Source organism: Mercurialis annua, linkage group LG1-X (genome assembly GCF_937616625.2).
Source record: "Mercurialis annua linkage group LG1-X, ddMerAnnu1.2, whole genome shotgun sequence".
NCBI lineage: Eukaryota > Viridiplantae > Streptophyta > Magnoliopsida > Malpighiales > Euphorbiaceae > Mercurialis > Mercurialis annua.
In genome coordinates, this window is record NC_065570.1 from 50,164,054 (window position 1) to 50,180,974 (window position 16,921).

Here is a 16,921-nt window from a genome sequence, read left to right on the forward strand (position 1 = left end):
ATTTTTTTAATACAAATACAAATTAAATTAATTATTTATTAAAATATTTTATAATTATATTTATATAATATTTATTTATTACTTCATTATTTATTAAACATAGTTATTAAAGATTTAATTTCTATAAAAACGAAAAATTTGGAGAAGGAGAAGAATGATTCATCTCAAGTAATTTTTGGTAAAATAAACAGAGAGTAAAGGAATAGAGGTATGGCATTTGATTCAAACTGAACCAGTTTTATAAACAATTTTCTTTTTTGATAAAAGTATTATCAACTATTTAAATAGGTTCAAATTGCATTGATTCTGATCGTTCTCAGTTTGCATTTCCCTGTTCAGTTTGCACCAAAAGTAAACTGAACTGTTTCACTTCCCAAACTAAAATATTTTATAATTTAATGTTAAAATAAACCAAATTTGACACGATTATTCGATTTTAGTTGGATTTTTGTACATTCATACTCAACACCATTTGTGTGCTCCAGGTAAATGAAAATCATATAGTGTAATCGTCTACAATTTAAGTTTCATCAGATTCTAATGATGTATGAAACAACAATTATCGACAGTAAAAAGATGATCAACAATTCCTTTTGTATCAAACAAGCGATATCATATCAATTCATAAGAACAAACAACAAATTAATAAAAAAGACAGTCCGCAGTTGCTTCTTAGCAGAGTGTACATTCTGTTCGAAGCTTTAATTTATTTTTTTATAAGTTTTAAATATTTCAAATGAAAAATGAGCTGCAATATTTTTGACTTCCAAAACCAAACCAAACTAAAAATAATAAAAAAAAGTTATAATTTCAAACTAATCCGAGTAGAATTTGTTTGTCACGTTTTTTGTTTTTCCGTTTGGTTCGAATTTTGCACACCCCTACCCAACAAACAACACTCCTGTAAATGAAAATCATCTTGGCCGTCATTCTGACTAAAGCTAAACTTTCAATCATACACTCAACTCTGTATCGTTACCGACATAATTGGCAGCACATTACGCATACATATCATACAATTCTTCTCTTTCTCAATCTTCCTACAAATGGTTGTTTCTCAATCTCATTATATTTTAACACAGAATGTTCCAAAGAATACAGTTCATATCACAGGAGTTGAATCCCCCAAGTATCAGATAAAATGAATATTACTGGATATGTACATACAGTTTGGACTTTATATTTTGTATGACTTGATTGGATGTACCTTTCAGTTAGGGTAATCGCAAACGGCTAATTGCAACTCGGAATTGCTTTGCTCAGCCGCATACTGTCGGATAAAAGCTCTTCTCCACCAAATCTCAAATGCTCTCTGAATATTGGGGCAGTCATCCCCTTTATTTAAGAATCGGTCGAACCATTTTAGCAATATAGCTTGCTGTTGAATCAATGGAAGTGTAAGAATTGTTCGCCCTAGTCCGTCCTCGACTACTTTCTTATCGACAGATTTACAAACCCTCCTTATCCACCCAAAGTCATCATAAAGTGGTTCCAACCAAGTAGACAACAAATAAAACCGAGCTTCTTTCGGCACCAAGATTTGTCCTCTGCCAATGGCAACGCATAGTTGTGAAGTAACCTTGCTGATTTCATGTCGGTAGATAGTCGGGATCTTTGAATGGAGAACTGCAAGCTCCTTCTGATCTGCCCACAGTTTTACAAACTCATCTGCTTCTTTTTTATCGATTAAAATATCGACAATCCATTGTAGATTTTCAGCTTCTCGAGCTATTTCACTCATTAAAACTCCACGATCACGCTTATCATCATCTACGCATGTAGCTTCAGACAAGCATAGGATAAGAGAACTGAGACATCCATGACAAAGAGAATAAAGGGTATCTTTAGAAACATCGAGCCTACTATCATGATTAGATGAATCTTCCTTAAATAAACGAGAAATTACAGTTTTCATCTCTCGACGAGCTTTATCATCTTTGGCCTGTAGAACACCATTCAGCAGTTTCGTGAAGATGTCATCAGCTCGACAAGAAGTCGATAATTCACATGAAACTCTCTGAAGAACTTCAGTGGCCGATTCATGAAGTTGAAGTTGACTTAGATGGGATATGACCTTTTCTTCTTCGTCCTCCGTCCATGGCACGGCTTCTAAGTATTCTAAGCATGACATTATCCCAGCATCGAACATGATATCAGCACACACCTGCAACCAAGCGCCTAAATGATGAAAAATCAACTACAAGATAGACCAGACAAGACGAAAAGCCTAGCATTTCAAATATAAACTAAATGAGGATGGCATCAGCAATGAAATGTACACACTACACACAAATCAAAACAGCAAATATTAGCAAGTCCAATGTATTGCAGCACTTAGCAATTTGAATGACCGGGATTTCCTATATTCTTCAACTTTCAAAGAGAAACAATGATAAAATAAAATAAATGTTCATGTTGCTGTGTGCCAACTATGAAAAGTTCAATAATCAGCTATAATGCAAAGGCTAAAAAAGATTACCGATTAGCAACACAATAATAATGATAAAAACTTGGCTGTCGCTACGTTCTACCATTAATTCTCGAACTAAGGCGATCAAACCTACTGTCTATCCCTCAACTAAAACCCGAATAGAAAATTCTCTCTGTTTTCAGTTCTTCATATTAAAACGGCTGATCATATATCAATGCTTACTCTTCACAAACCATATTAACAAACAGAATCATACCGAAACTTACTCCTATCTTCCTCATTCTAGTGACAAGCAAACAACATAATAACAAATCAAGGCTAACACATTTAACACATACATATACATATATTAGTGTATAAACATAAATATGATCATAATACCTTGAGTAAAGCCAAAATCTTGGTGACACCCTCACCCATCAATCTTTTCTTGAAATCATCAGAATACATCAAAACCAAACTCTCAAGATACACCTCAACATCATCACACTCACTGATCTCAATTGAATGCACAATCCCTTTTTGTCTATCTTTCAACTTGTCACTAAAAAAGCCACTCTTTTCCATCAATACCCTTTTGTGCACATCACAGGAAACCTTAAACCCATCTCTCCCAATCACAGTGAGCCTCACATCACCGAATCCAAACACACCATTGTTGTTGAAGCCATCAAATTCTTTAACTAGTTTAGAGATTTTTGACTGGGTTTTTTGGCGGTTGAGTTCTAAAGATTGCTCTTCAGACATCATTTGGAAAAGGGTTGTGTGGTGGTGAGCAGAGCGAGTTGGTGGGGGCGGCGGTGGTGGGTGAGTTAACTCGGTGGAGGAGTTGTTGAAGTGAGGAGGTGAGAGTAGGGGTTTGTTAGAGTTAGTTGGAGAGTTTAGTAGTAGCCTAGTTGAAGAAGAATTAGGAGTTCTTGAAGGTGAAAAAGAAAGAGTTGAATCTGATATAAATCCTTGTTTTATCATTGTTGATACTTCTCTTGATGTTGCCATTTCCTATTCAATTCTACAATCAAGAATCAAGAATCAAATTAAGAAAATAACATACCAAGAATCAAGAATCAAATATCCACAGTATGGTATCAAGAATCAAGAATTGACACTATAGAATTCATTTCTGCTTCTTTGTTTTATGATTTTCCCGGGAAAGTGAGGAAATGGGTTTCCGGGAAAGTGAGTAGTGTAAGAGAATGAGAGGGAATCCAAGAAAGAAAATGGAGAAAGGTGGGGGCTTTGGATCCCTAACTCAATAATGGTAAAGATGCTGACAAGGTGTTCCAATTATGAATGCGGTATTTGATTATTTGATTTCTTTATGAAGTTTTGAAGAAACAATTGTTCAATTTTTTAATTTACAAAAGCTTATTGTAAAGGAGAAATGTTAATTATTTGTACTCACGTGCGTTAATCATTAATGATAATTTTCACCTACAATCTTGATATTTTATTTAATTTACAGAAAAAACCTTTAAGTTTATTTTATAACTAAAAGAGAGAGTAGTAAGTGAAAATGATACTTCTATATCTATAATTTTGTTAAATAGATTAGAAGAAATGCAAAAATAGAAAAGACTCATTCTGTCCTTGAAATTATTGGCATACGACAGGAATAAAACAAAATGACAGGACAGGACTGTCGTTTTAGAAATGGAATTAATTGGTTGGAAATGGCAAGTGATGTGAAATTTATAAGGATTTTGCATACCAAATATTTATTTATTTTTACTATCTTATAAATCTTTATATTTTATATTAATTTTTTACAATTTTTTTTAAATTTCACTTGCTATACTAATGCTCATTTTTTAATATTTCTTTTCACCATTATATTTCTGCACTTAATATTTATCATATATATAATTTTTAACTTTTTTTTATTATTTTGACTTTTTTTGACTGTTGACATTTTTTGTCAGTTTTAATATCAACATAATATCAACACAATATCAATAATAAACCGGATAATATTATTTTTTAAATCTTTTTATACTAACTTTTATTTTTCAACATTGTTTCAATTTAATTTTAAATTTTTTATTTTATTTTACATATAATATGATCTTCTTTACTAATGCTAAAATTAATCAAATATCAATATAATATTAATACAATATTTACACAAGATCAACATTGTAATATTATAATAATTCAATATCATTATTGGCTTAACACCAATACCAAAATCAACAAAATATCAACCACAAATCAACAAAATATCAACCGAAAATCAACAAAATAACATAATTTTAATAATGGTAAATTAAAAATTTATGTTTTTATTTAGACCGAACCAAAACAAAATAACCGTGAACTGAACTAGTGAAGTTTGAATTTGAACTTTATAGAGATTGTTTGGTTCGATTATGGTAATTTGCACACCGAACCGGACAGAACCCACCTCTATCACACAGTATAGTTTTTATCTATAACTATAAGTAGCTCTATGAAACATAATCTTAATTATTAATTAGCCAGTCAAACTGAAATTATGAAGCCAAACACACTATGCTCCATAAGCATTGAAGGTGGGTGTTAGGGCTAGCAGGAATAATAGATAAACATATATAAATAGGACAATTTTAGGACCACAAATTAAATTCTTGAAATTATTTGGTACTAACATTCTTGGATTAACTCAGCAGCAAATTGCCTTTATTTAAGTGGTTTCTTGATTTATTACAATACCTACCTTTACTGCTTTATTGTTTTTGCTAGGAGATGCAACAACAATTACATATGAAACTTAGGTATGGCATTCAATTTAACAAATTAATTGGCAGTAATTATTGTGATGGTCCCTCATAATATAACTTCTTGAAAAGACAGCAGGAAGTTCTTTGTGTATATTAGGAATATGTTCAAATCGAGTCAACTCACTAAATTATTTAAAGTTAATTTAATATTAATCAAGCCGATCTCAAGTTAGAGATATTCGATTCAACTGCCGAATCAAAAATGAAAATTATAAATACAGACTTGTAGAACTTGTCAAATTTTGGATTAATGTACTTTTTATTAGGGGTGGGCATGGACCGGTTAACCGGTCCATGAGGGCAATTTGTAAACCGGTCCATTGTAATACGGTTTTTAAAATTAAAAACCTAAACCTAAAATTTTAAACGGTTAACCGGTAAATCGGTTAACCATAAAAAACGGTTCGGTTTTTTGGTTTTACGGTTTTTAACCATATAACCATTAGAAAAATTAAAGACAAAAAAGATAAAATTTTAATTCTATTTGATTTTTTAGCAAACAAAAAAAACTATAGAAATTCAAATTATATTAAAAATATAAATCTAAACTATCTTATAAATAGTTAAGTCAATGCAAATATTTAAAACTATTATTATTTATAAATAATTTATGAGTAATATTAAAGCTATGTTTGTATTTTTTAAATTGTTTGTGGTGTTGTTCACGTCCACTTTCTACTATTTATATACTTAAATATTCCTATTTCTGTTAAGTAAATATTTTAATAAGGAAAACAAATTTCTTTTAAAATATTTTCATATATAAATTCTCCTAAAATATATAAATATTCCTAAATAAAATATATGTCAATATATTTTTATAATTAGATTTTATTGTGTATATTATAAAATCCATATTATTTTACAGATCATAAAATATATCTTATTAATTATTAAAAATATATGAATATATATATATAAACCGGTTAACCGATTAACCACGGTTTTTAGAAATCCAAAACCTAAACCTAAACCATTAACCATGAAAATTAAAAATCAAAACCTAAACCTAAACCGTTGGACCGGTTAACCACATTTTCCGGTTCGGGTGTCCGGTTTCGGTTCGGTTAATCGGTTTGACCGGTTTTTTTGCCCACCCCTACTTTTTATTGCTAATTTAGTTCTAACAATTTTATACATGTAAGCGACTCGAGATTGATTTTCTAGCCGGAACTCGAGCTCCTAAAATAAACAATCAAATTAGACTTTAATTTTGAGCTCAAAATTTAGAACTAAGTATCTTAATAAAGTTTTAAGAGTAAATTACTATGAAGCCACTCACATTTGACATAATTCAGACTTTAATTCCTCTTGTTTAAAAACTAAACTATATGGCCCCTCACTTTTACTTCCGTCAATATTTTAGTCCCTCCATCTATTTTTAGTATTAGAACTTATGGGTAAATTAATTATCAAAATTGAGGGACGAAATCGTTGATAAAAACAAAAGTGAGGGGTGAAATCGTTGAGAAAAATAAAAGTGGGGGACCATATAGTTTTGTTGACTTTGTTGACTAACATCCAAAATGGATGGAAGGACTAAATCGTTGACAAAAACAAAAATGAGGGACTATATAGTTCAATTATCAAATAAAAGAGATTAAACTGTGAATTATCTCAAATATGAGGGGTGTCATAGTAATTTGCTCAAGTTTTAACTCGATTACACTCCTACTATATAGTAAGGCTGATGCAAAAGATTATGATGACTAATATCTATCTTTTGATAATTATGAACGGAGGAGCGCTTATTAGAAAAACCGACCTAAAATTTAGCAGTTTGCTACTTACCGCTTCTACCGTGTGATATCTCATTGGTTGATAACTAATAGTACATAACTCCATTTATTAATTAGGCACTAAGGCACACATATATATGAGAAGGATTGAAAAAAACAGATATTTAATAAATTAAATGAAAGAAAAATCCAAGTACTAATAAACACAAATTACAAAAGCGCTACAACGATCAAATAAAGCATAAATTATTGAAGAGAAGGCCATCAGAAATCTAAATATCATTCAGCTATCAATGGCCTCCCTCCACTATAATGGCAATTGAGATACACAAGCAAAATCAATTGAAGCATTTACGAGAGATGATCATCATCTGAGCCCATCATCATTACGTAAAATTTGAAGAAAAAATCCTGCAAAAATAATATTCATTTAATTCAACAATATATAATTATAATCCAATTACATAGAGAAAATAAAATAATGAAAAGAACCTGTTGTTTAGAAAACATTGGTTTGAAGATCAAGGAGTCCAGGATCAACTTCTTTTTCTGCTTCATTCTTCAAAACTGAAGTTTCTAGCTTCGGAGGATTCTGAAACACGTAATTACTATTAGTATCGTAACGTTATATCAAAGGTCTCGTTTTCGAGCCTCACTTCCCCCAACCTAATTATCAATTTTTTTTATAAATGATGCATTTTCCTATTTGGCATCAAAGAAAATTCATTTTGGCTTTATTAGTAGTACTAAAAACACTCATTTGGAAAAGTTCAGACACCGTCAATATAATTTTTCCGTCTTAAATATATATAAGCATGATGGTGTATTTTACCATGCAGCGGACTAGTGCCCAGTTGACACCCTTGAAGAAGGGGTGGCGTTTGATCTCATTTGCCCCTTCACGAGAACCCAATCTGTTTTTAGGATCTCTATGCAGCAATCTGTACATCAACTGCTTTGCTTGCAGACTCACTTGCTGCATTAGCCAAAAACAAAAATATTATATACTAGTTTGATATTTATGCAAACAAGTTCAAAATTATTAATTTCTTTCCGAATTTTAAAAAATTACTATTTTCTCCTAAAAATCGGAAAAAACAGTAATTTCGACCTAAATTCAGGGCGATAGTAGTTAATCGTAATAAAAATGTAAAACTGAGAATTATTAGTTAATGGTTTTTTACCTGTCTGCTTCCTGGAAATTTGAGATCTTTGTGAAGCACATTGGAAAATGTCTTTTGCCTAGTTTTTCCTCTGAATGGTGTGTATCCATAAAGCATTTCATACAGAAGGATCCCTGAAGGATTATGAATATGGAAATTAATTAAGGCCAAATCTAAACATTACAGTAATTCCGGAGAATTTGGACAAAAAGATATTAGTGTAATTACCAAGAGCCCACCAGTCCACTGCACTAGTATGTCCTGCTCCACTTATAATTTCCTGACAGAGCAATAATAACTCATCAGAAACATATTTATTCATTTCCGCATTTTCCATTTTGACTTCCATTTTTCCGTTTCCGTGCTACATTAGCAAAAGCATTTCAGAAGCATGCATGAAAGGTTAGACTTCTGATGATCTTTAGCTATGTTGCACGAGAACTTGTCGAATTCTACCTTTCTGTTTCCTAGAAACTCGTAAAAAAAATCATTTTTTTCGTTTTTCATTTCCGTATTTCCATTTCCATGATACATAAATCTTTAGTAAACGTACCGGAGCTATGTATTCTTCGGTACCAACAAATGAATTTGAAGCTCTCATAGGTTCAGCCATAAAAATTGGATCTTGCTGATACTTTTTACGGTTCCTTTTCTTTTCGTTTACAGTTGGAATCAGAAGCTGCAAAATAAAAACAATCACGCCTATGTCGATACAGAAAACGAACAAGAAACTAACATCCGTACAGGAAAAGAAAAAGGAAAAAGATTGATGAAGAACCTGAGGTTTGCATGATGTTAAACATGAAAGATCAAAATCTGTCAAGGCTACGTGTCCATTGCTCTGAATCAAAACATTCTCAGGTTTTAAATCCCTGTAAATTATACCTGAAAAAGAAAGATTAATGTAATTAAATTATTGATTTTGATTGAAAAGGAAATTGACAATTTAATTTAACAGAAAATTTGTACCTTGGCAGTGAAGGTACTCCAATGCAACTACTACTTCTGCTGCATAAAATCTGTTACCATTAAATCTAAATGTCAGGCTTTTGAGTCAAAAAAATTCTAGACTACCTAATCGTCATTTAACGATTATGTCTTATCCGAGTTCTACATTACATTACAAGTCAACATAGCTTTAAATATTTTGGTAATGTATTTCTTTACCTTACAGCCTCTTCGTTCAGAACTTTCGTCGGTTGTCGATCCAAAAGCATGAAAAGCTCTCCACCAGGACAGTAATCAGTTATCAGACAAATATGTGTTTTGGTCTGAAATGAAGCATATAATGCAGGAAGGAAAGGGTGGTCTAACATATCCAGAATTTCTCTCTCTGTACAAGCTCTGTGCACCTGCAATGGACAAATCAGTCATTTAGGACAATCACCTTGCAATGAACTTATCGAGTCCTGCGTATGACTAACTCCATTATAATACCTTATTACGGTTGAGCATAACATTTTTATCCATAGCTTTCATGGCGAAATATTGTCCTGTTCCGCACAATTCCACCAAATGCACACTGCAAAAGTATTTTTCTCGTTACGCATACGAAAAATTGGAGAATTTTCCTGATTCTGTTTTACTTTGATTCAGAAATGCAAATGTAACTATCTACTGATCTCAACAATTATGTTGCATGGAAACGTTGAAAATGAAAAGGGCGAAATAATTATTTTTCTTAAGAATAGGTTATAAATATAAAATTTCAGTCTCGTAGAAACATTTTCGAAAATGCTGAAAAGCAGAACTCGCCAAGTTTCTGTACAACATAGCTCAGTGAGATAAAGAGTGCATTTTTGTAAGCCTAGTGAAAGACAAACCTGCCAGTGTCACCAGATCCCAAGGGCTTAGTAGGTCTAAAATGTTTCAGGCCTATTTCTTCTCCATTCTCTTGAATCTGCAGGTTAGATTCGTCCATTATAATATTCGAATGATCATAAAAATGGAAAAGTGAAAAGAATCCCAGCCAGTGAAGCACTTGTAAATTTGTAATACCTTTTGAATTGCCTTCCAAGGTGTGGTATCCCTCCGATGAGGTTTCGGACGAACCACCTTTGAATGATTAGCCCACAAATCTTCCGGTTTCTGCGTACAACAGACTACATGTCAGGAAAAAAATATTCTGAAAGACGCAAAATTCAGAAGTTAACACATTTTATAATGCTCAGAATATTTTTCAGGGCCTTTTACCTGGTTGGCATCAGGAAGTTCTCTCACTGCTTCATCAACATTTTCTGCAGTTTGTTTTATCTGGCAACACAAACCAATCTGTCATTTTTAGGAAAAGAGTGGTTGAATTCAGATTTAAAAGGTAACTAAAAAATGTCAAAAATTATACCAATTTTTCACCCTCTTTCGCAGTTTCCTGTGCAATAGCGTTGGTTCGCGGCTCAACATGTTCGCTTCCATCGAGTTGTACTCCAATGAAATACTGAACTTCTCCCTGTTTTCAGAAACCCAACGTTTATCAGAAATCGCATAAATTTTTCCAATTTCAGAATTCTTTGAATCAGCGAATTTCTGTATACGTAAGTTCTTAGATAATTTTAAATCAATAGACTTTTATGTTTTCGCTGCATCAGTTACCTTCTGATCACGCATAGGCTGCAGATGGAACAAGTTCCAGAACTTCTTGCCTGCGATCATGTGCAAAAAAAACAACAATTAATTTTAAAGCTATCAGAAGTATCCATTACAAAATTTAGACTAAGACAACGAGCATACCGCTCTTGGTGTAGTTGATGAGCTGCACAGTAACATCTGTCTGGTTATCAATTGCATCTCTAATTTTCCTCACAGTAGCAGGATTAGTTTCAGGCCCTTGTAAGAATCTGCAAAATCCAGGCATCAATTTATTACAGATTTAAGATTTTCAATCTCATTACCATAATATCAAATAACCAATGCACCCAAAAGCTCAATCGATTAGGTTTTATTATCTCTAACACATTCCCGCATGCACATGCTCATCAAATGAAAGTTATTAAGAATCAAACTTTCAATAGAGGTTTTGATACCATATCAAATAGTCAAATTGCACTAAACATTTATTCCATATACTACTATTTAGCTAATTTTTAAAAGTTGGGGGGCCAAGGCTCCCTTGCTCCGTCATTAAATTTACCAAAAAGTTCAAACTCCCATCATAATTATATTATCTTTAACATGTCTGTTGCAAAGAACTTATGAATTGCAGGAGTTAAATACCTGCAATTTCTACCCAAGATTTCTTCGCGACTATACTCTGTCAGCTCCAAGAAGCTATCAGAAGCAAAAATCTGAAAATTTGACAAAAACAAAATCAGAAACATTATACATTTTCTTGCAATGCAAGTTATTGAATTAGAATATTTAATTAGTAGGACTCTTACAATGGGATTATCAGGCAATCTTGGATCAGTGATGACAAAGTTTTTCTCAATACGTTCAAGTGTTGTTGCGAGATCAATACCCTTTCTCATTTCCTTCTTCCTTACTTTGTCGTCTACGCTATCCGGTCTTCCATCATAATCGCTCTCGATATCATCTTCATCCTCATCGTCATCATCAGCATCATTAAAAATAATCGGATCCTCAATTCTGTCGTGATCCGATTGCTTACTTTTCTTTACAAGCCTGAACATTAAAAACAACCTTGTCAGAAATATGTTGGAACATGAACTTATCAAATCCTGTATTTCGGCTATGTCGTTTTTATTTCCAAAAACATATATAAACACTCTGAAACTCTAAATTTATAATTTTCCAATAAAAAACATTAACTTGAATACCAAAATATACACTATTTCGGCATTCATATAAATATTTTTATAGGATAATTGCTTGGTGTTATGAAATGCAAAAAAAATGATAGTTCGTGTTTATATAGTCAAAATTAAAATTAGTATTGTAATTAGAAAACATGTTAAAGTGCAAGATTTGTTTTGCAAGAAAATAAAGAAACAATACCCCATTATTGAAAGGCGGATAGATTTTCGTTGTTTCTTTTCCGGCAACTCATTGATACTCTGCATTGAGTTTTGACCACCGCCACCAAATGAAGTTCGTCTGTTAGAAGGAACATTTTCCGAATTCCGCCTTCCTGTAGCTCCCTTTCTTTTCTCTTCACCACCGCCTTCCGATTTTCGCATTAAAGGACGATTGTTGGATTCGCTTAGCGAACGGGGCCTTTTTACTGCTTCAACTAGTTCTGTCACTGAACTTGTAGCCATTTCTTTTTGTCTTGCTGCAGAATGAAAGATAGTTTTATTATCTTTATGTATTCAAGTTTGCACATAAGATTCAAGAACTATTTCCAATTTAAAAAAAAATAAAAGAAACTCATTACAATTATCATTCTGTTCCTCAACATTCATACCAAGAATTTCTAGAACTGTGCAAAAGTCTCATAATCACTGTTTTCTGATGAAATTTTAATATAATTCTTGATTTTTAGAATATAACATTTTTACAACTCATATTTGGCAGAATTTCCGTCTAACTACTTCAATAAATTTAGACAGAAAATCAAATGCTTTCCAAAACTTTTAATTTTGTCAATTATGTCCCAATTTTAGGAATTTTATTTTTATGGTTGTAAAGCTCATTCAATTAAATCAATTAAATATAATTTTACTCACGTATTAGCCAATGAATAGTTATTTTTTGTAATTATCTCTTAATTCAATTGAAAGATTTGACACCAATAACAATCATTCAGTATTTATTTTTTGTAATTTATAAAATCAAACTCAATCTAAGACAGATTTAATTATAATAGAAGTAAAATTAATAATGGGAAAGCATATAATAATACCATCATATTTGATTAAAGATTCAGGCAATCCATTAGGACGCAATGCCTTATCCTTGTTTCCCTCAGTAAACTGGCTCACCTCCACTTGCATTCTGCCAAATCAGCACAAATAAAGTTAACCATAACAAGATAATATTGATTACTTATTATCACACAATTATTCCAATATAAAATTAGCTTCTTTGATTATAATATGTTCATGCTAAATCTTAATAGGGTCCACATTTCATTTTTTTTTGTTTGGTTTAATTTTAAAATTAAAAGTATTTCAGCTTAATTTTAATAAGGCTTAATTGCATCAAAATTCACCAACTTTCGCGTGTTTTTGGTATTTAACATAATTTTTTTTTTTGGCATATTTAACATTATCTATCACTTTTTGGCATATTTAACATCGGTTGCGTTTCCTTTGGAAAACGGCGCCGGTTTACATCCAAAACGGTCCCGTGGTCTTATAAGCCAAAAAGTGATAGATAATGTAAAAAATGTGCCAAGAAAAAAATTTATATTAAATACCAAAAACACGCGAAAGTTGATGATTTTTAGTGCAATTAGGCCTTTTAATAAAATTAAACCGGAAAATTAAAGCAAATCAAACTGATTGGTTCGATTCAAATTTTGAAATATTTAAATTTCTATAGATTAAATTTAGTTCGGTTTAGTTCGATTGGAAACGAATCAACAACTCTAGAGTGAAGCATTGAATCTTAGCAAGTGACCCAGTTGACAGAAATGAAAGGAAAAAAAGATGGAATAAATTAGGTCCAATTTTCATGTGGTGTGCTCTATGACACATATGCATGTAGTCACCACACATTATAGTGGATTGGGTCTGGTAATCATGAGTATAAAATTAGTTCATCATATGAGATTATAAATTCACTGTTTTTTATTTTCAATTTTAAATATCTAAATAAAATATTTTTTTTTGTTCATAGTTGCAATGAAATTTTAGTAAAATAATGAAAGTGAGAAAACTAACCCAATATATTTGAGGACTTTGCCAGATTCATCTTTAATAGGAGCAATAGTAAGAAGGTTCCAAAAAGGGGTGCCATCTTTCTTGTAATTAAGTAACCTTCCACAGTAACTATTCCCTGCCTGTAATGCCTCTCTTATTTTTGTCATATCTTCTGGGTTCGTATCCGCACCTTGTAAGAACCGACTGCACATCACAACAGCAATGAAAATGACACTTTTACCCTCACATGACAGTTATTACCGTTAAATATAGTAGTTTATTTATGTTCCATTTTAACACATGTAGTACAATAATATAATGAGATCAAAACCGATTAAATTAACTTAATTATGAAAAATTATGACAAAATAAATAGTACTAGTAATGAATTTACCAATTTCTCCCTATAACTTCTTTAGAGGTATATCCAGTCATCTTAAAGAATCCAGCACTTGCATACATTATTGGGTAGTCAGGTTTAGTAGCATCTGACACCACAAATGTTTGTTGAAATGATGACAATGCATTTTTCACATCTTCTGATACTCTAGGAATTCCCTTTTCTTTCGATCCTTCGTCTTCCGAATATTCTCCGGAGCTCCGAATTGAATTACCCGAATCTCTTCTAGACGTACCCGGTTTTACATTGTTCGGTTCATCCCCACCCGAGTTTCGAACACCAACTTGCGGTTTGCCCGTTTCCGTATCCGTTTTCAACACTAGACCCCACTCGGCCGCCCTTTTCGCGGCCACCCCGACTTCTCCTGTTAATTTTTTAGCTGATTTTGTGGCTGGGTCAGTGCTGACAGGTTGGGATTGTGGCGGTGATAGTAATGGCAGTGGCTGTGGTGGTGTGGGGTCCTTGATAGCCATCCATGAGGTGGCTTCTTGGGCCCCACCCGACTTGGAACCCGGATCGGATTTCGGACTCTCATGTGATTCTTCAACCCAGCTTTGCCAATTGGTATTCGGGCGAAAAGAAGGATTAGCGGGTCGGGTCGAATAGGCGGATGAAGGGTTGAACACTTCTAGTGATTCCCTACTAGCATCTCTAGTCACCGGAGGAATTACAGGTGTTGACTGCTTATTGGAGGAGGATGACTTGCCAGGTTGTTCCATATCTCTACAAATATCTGCATATAAGAATAATACAAAATATATCAATAAAAATTGTATATATCAGAAAACTTTATATGTTTACAAAGTTTAGATTTTTTTTTCTTATCATAATTAGAGAAAATACACAATAATAAAAGACAATTATAAGCACAGTAATGAAAAATAAAACGCACAATACGGTTTGATACGCAGATTTTTTAGCCAATCAATTAAAACGCTAGAGGCTGATTCCGTGATCGAACCGACCGCTAATCATAGACATAACAAAACTCATAAGTTTTACTTTCGGTGAACAGGTGGGGCAGTGATATGAACTGGAGTTTGTAACATACTGACATTATTAAAAAGATTGGTCTTTTGGCAAAATAAATATGTGGTAGGAAATGTAACGATGTCAATTATTACATTATTAAGAAGATGAGAGAATTTTATTTAAAGTTTGTAGATTTAAATAATAAATATGTATTTATCTCTAGATTATGCGTGCAGAAATAATTTGGTCCGTACAATTAACTTAACTTTGAAAAAACAATATAAAATTAGTTGAAGGAAACTTTTAACCTAAGAAATTAGAGAAGAAAATGAATGTAATAAAATTAGAAATTGATAGGTAGTTAGCTAATTAATTAAAGCTGTTCATACACACAGAGGCCATGAGAGTGAGTGATGACGTTACACAACATAACAAAAACAAAAAGTTTACTTAAATTATAGAACTCACAACCACACAAATTTATACTCAAGAAAATAAAGCAAACAAATCAAAAACAAGCAAGTGTTAATTAATACTTATATAAATATATTTATAGAGACTAAATATCATAAATGAAATAATATAATTTTGATTACATGTATATATAGAGACTTACATATCATAAACGACATAATATAAATAAGTTTTCTTTTTTACAGCAAAAAATAATACCTCTAAATGATCAAATTTAATAACTCAATCCTCTTTTTTCATAAAATGACAATAACAATTAAATATATATTGCAGTATATGAAAAATCAATAATACAAGTGTTAAACCCTTTTATGAGAATTATACATTTTTTATAAATCAGTAATATATTGTCTATCATATTTTTATAATTGAACTTTCATCTTTTTGATAATGAAAAAATATCCAATCAATTCTGGTCAATAATATCTATGCGGTCGACAACTTGCTAACATGATAACCTTGGATACCAAACAATTCATCAGCCACATAAACAATTATTGTTCGAAATTGATCGAGTAACCTTTGGTTGCTAGAAAAATAAATATTCAGTTATCAAAATGTAACAAATAAAACACCGATAACCGTTTAGGAAGAAGTGTTTAGTTCAGCAACCGTAATAATATTTAACCCAACGAGTAAAACTAGCAGAAGAAACGTAATTAAATAGCAGAAAGCAAAAGAAATTAAAACTCTTGCATCTAAGTTGATCAAGATAAACAAGAAATTAAAGTACCTGAAAAGGAAGCTGAAATATATGTGAATTCAATTTGACAGGTGAAAAGTGAAGCAGCTGAAGGATGATATTTATAGTATTTGCAGAGTAAAGATATAAGAAACAAAAAGAATAGGTTTAGAATCCAAGAAATACTAAAAAAAAGGGAATAATTGTCGAAAAATAAAAGATTAATAAAATCCCATAACTCTACAACTAATAATTCACATGGTATAGTTTAAATTTGGGAATCCCTATGGCATGAATGATGAAAAAACTACAAGAAGTGGAAATGGGTGGGTTGGCAATCAAGAAAACCAACAAAAGAAGATGAAGATGATGATGATGAAGAAGAAGAGTAGAGTGAAGGAGGTGTGTATTTATGTGTTAATATTATTATCAAATTTGGAGTTTGTGGCTCTACCGACCATCCTCTTTTGCACACAATGCTTCTTATGTTTTTGTGTTCCTCACTCACTATCCCAAAAGTTTTTGGAAGATAAAATACATATATA

General features: G+C 31.9%; 2 protein-coding genes across 3 annotated transcripts; both read right to left on the reverse strand.

Moving 5' to 3' along the window:
* Positions 1-975: 975 nt before the first annotated feature.
* Positions 976-3,754, reverse strand: LOC126665275 (BTB/POZ domain-containing protein At5g60050). The gene is made up of 2 exons (XM_050358021.1): positions 2,813-3,754; positions 976-2,164 (listed from the first exon to the last, which is right to left on the reverse strand). The coding sequence occupies exons 1-2, from the start codon at positions 3,425-3,427 to the stop codon at positions 1,211-1,213; spliced, it is 1,569 nt and encodes a 522-aa protein (XP_050213978.1). The 5' UTR covers positions 3,428-3,754; the 3' UTR covers positions 976-1,210.
* A 3,319-nt stretch (positions 3,755-7,073) lies between these two features.
* LOC126683592 (phototropin-1) lies at positions 7,074-16,908 on the reverse strand. 2 transcript variants are annotated; one of them, XM_050379423.2, is made up of 23 exons: positions 16,428-16,908; positions 14,243-14,981; positions 13,870-14,052; positions 12,888-12,979; positions 12,041-12,317; positions 11,464-11,707; positions 11,300-11,370; positions 10,817-10,923; positions 10,679-10,728; positions 10,431-10,535; positions 10,283-10,342; positions 10,088-10,177; positions 9,913-9,989; positions 9,527-9,611; positions 9,257-9,441; positions 9,059-9,108; positions 8,868-8,974; positions 8,643-8,768; positions 8,318-8,369; positions 8,111-8,223; positions 7,759-7,902; positions 7,419-7,518; positions 7,074-7,337 (listed from the first exon to the last, which is right to left on the reverse strand). In XM_050379423.2, the coding sequence occupies exons 2-22, from the start codon at positions 14,965-14,967 to the stop codon at positions 7,426-7,428; spliced, it is 3,036 nt and encodes a 1,011-aa protein (XP_050235380.1). In that variant the 5' UTR covers positions 14,968-14,981; positions 16,428-16,908; the 3' UTR covers positions 7,074-7,337; positions 7,419-7,425. The 2 variants fall into 2 exon arrangements, with proteins under 2 accessions (XP_050235380.1, XP_050235381.1); XM_050379424.2 differs by lacking the exon at positions 16,428-16,908 and adding an exon at positions 15,141-15,289.
* Positions 16,909-16,921: the final 13 nt, after the last annotated feature.

Excerpts from the sequence above, each read along its gene's own strand:
- LOC126665275 (XM_050358021.1), bottom strand. The coding sequence starts at position 3,427 with ATGGCAACATCAAGAGAAGTATCAACAATGATAAAACAAGGATTTATA. Across the intron at positions 2,165-2,812 it reads AGATTTTGGCTTTACTCAAG|GTGTGTGCTGATATCATGTT; the intron begins GTATTATGATCA and ends GCTTGGTTGCAG.
- LOC126683592 (XM_050379423.2), bottom strand. The coding sequence starts at position 14,967 with ATGGAACAACCTGGCAAGTCATCCTCCTCCAATAAGCAGTCAACACCT. Across the intron at positions 9,442-9,526 it reads TTATGCTCAACCGTAATAAG|GTGCACAGAGCTTGTACAGA; the intron begins GTATTATAATGG and ends TGTCCATTGCAG. Across the intron at positions 7,519-7,758 it reads GGGCACTAGTCCGCTGCATG|AATCCTCCGAAGCTAGAAAC; the intron begins GTAAAATACACC and ends TACGTGTTTCAG.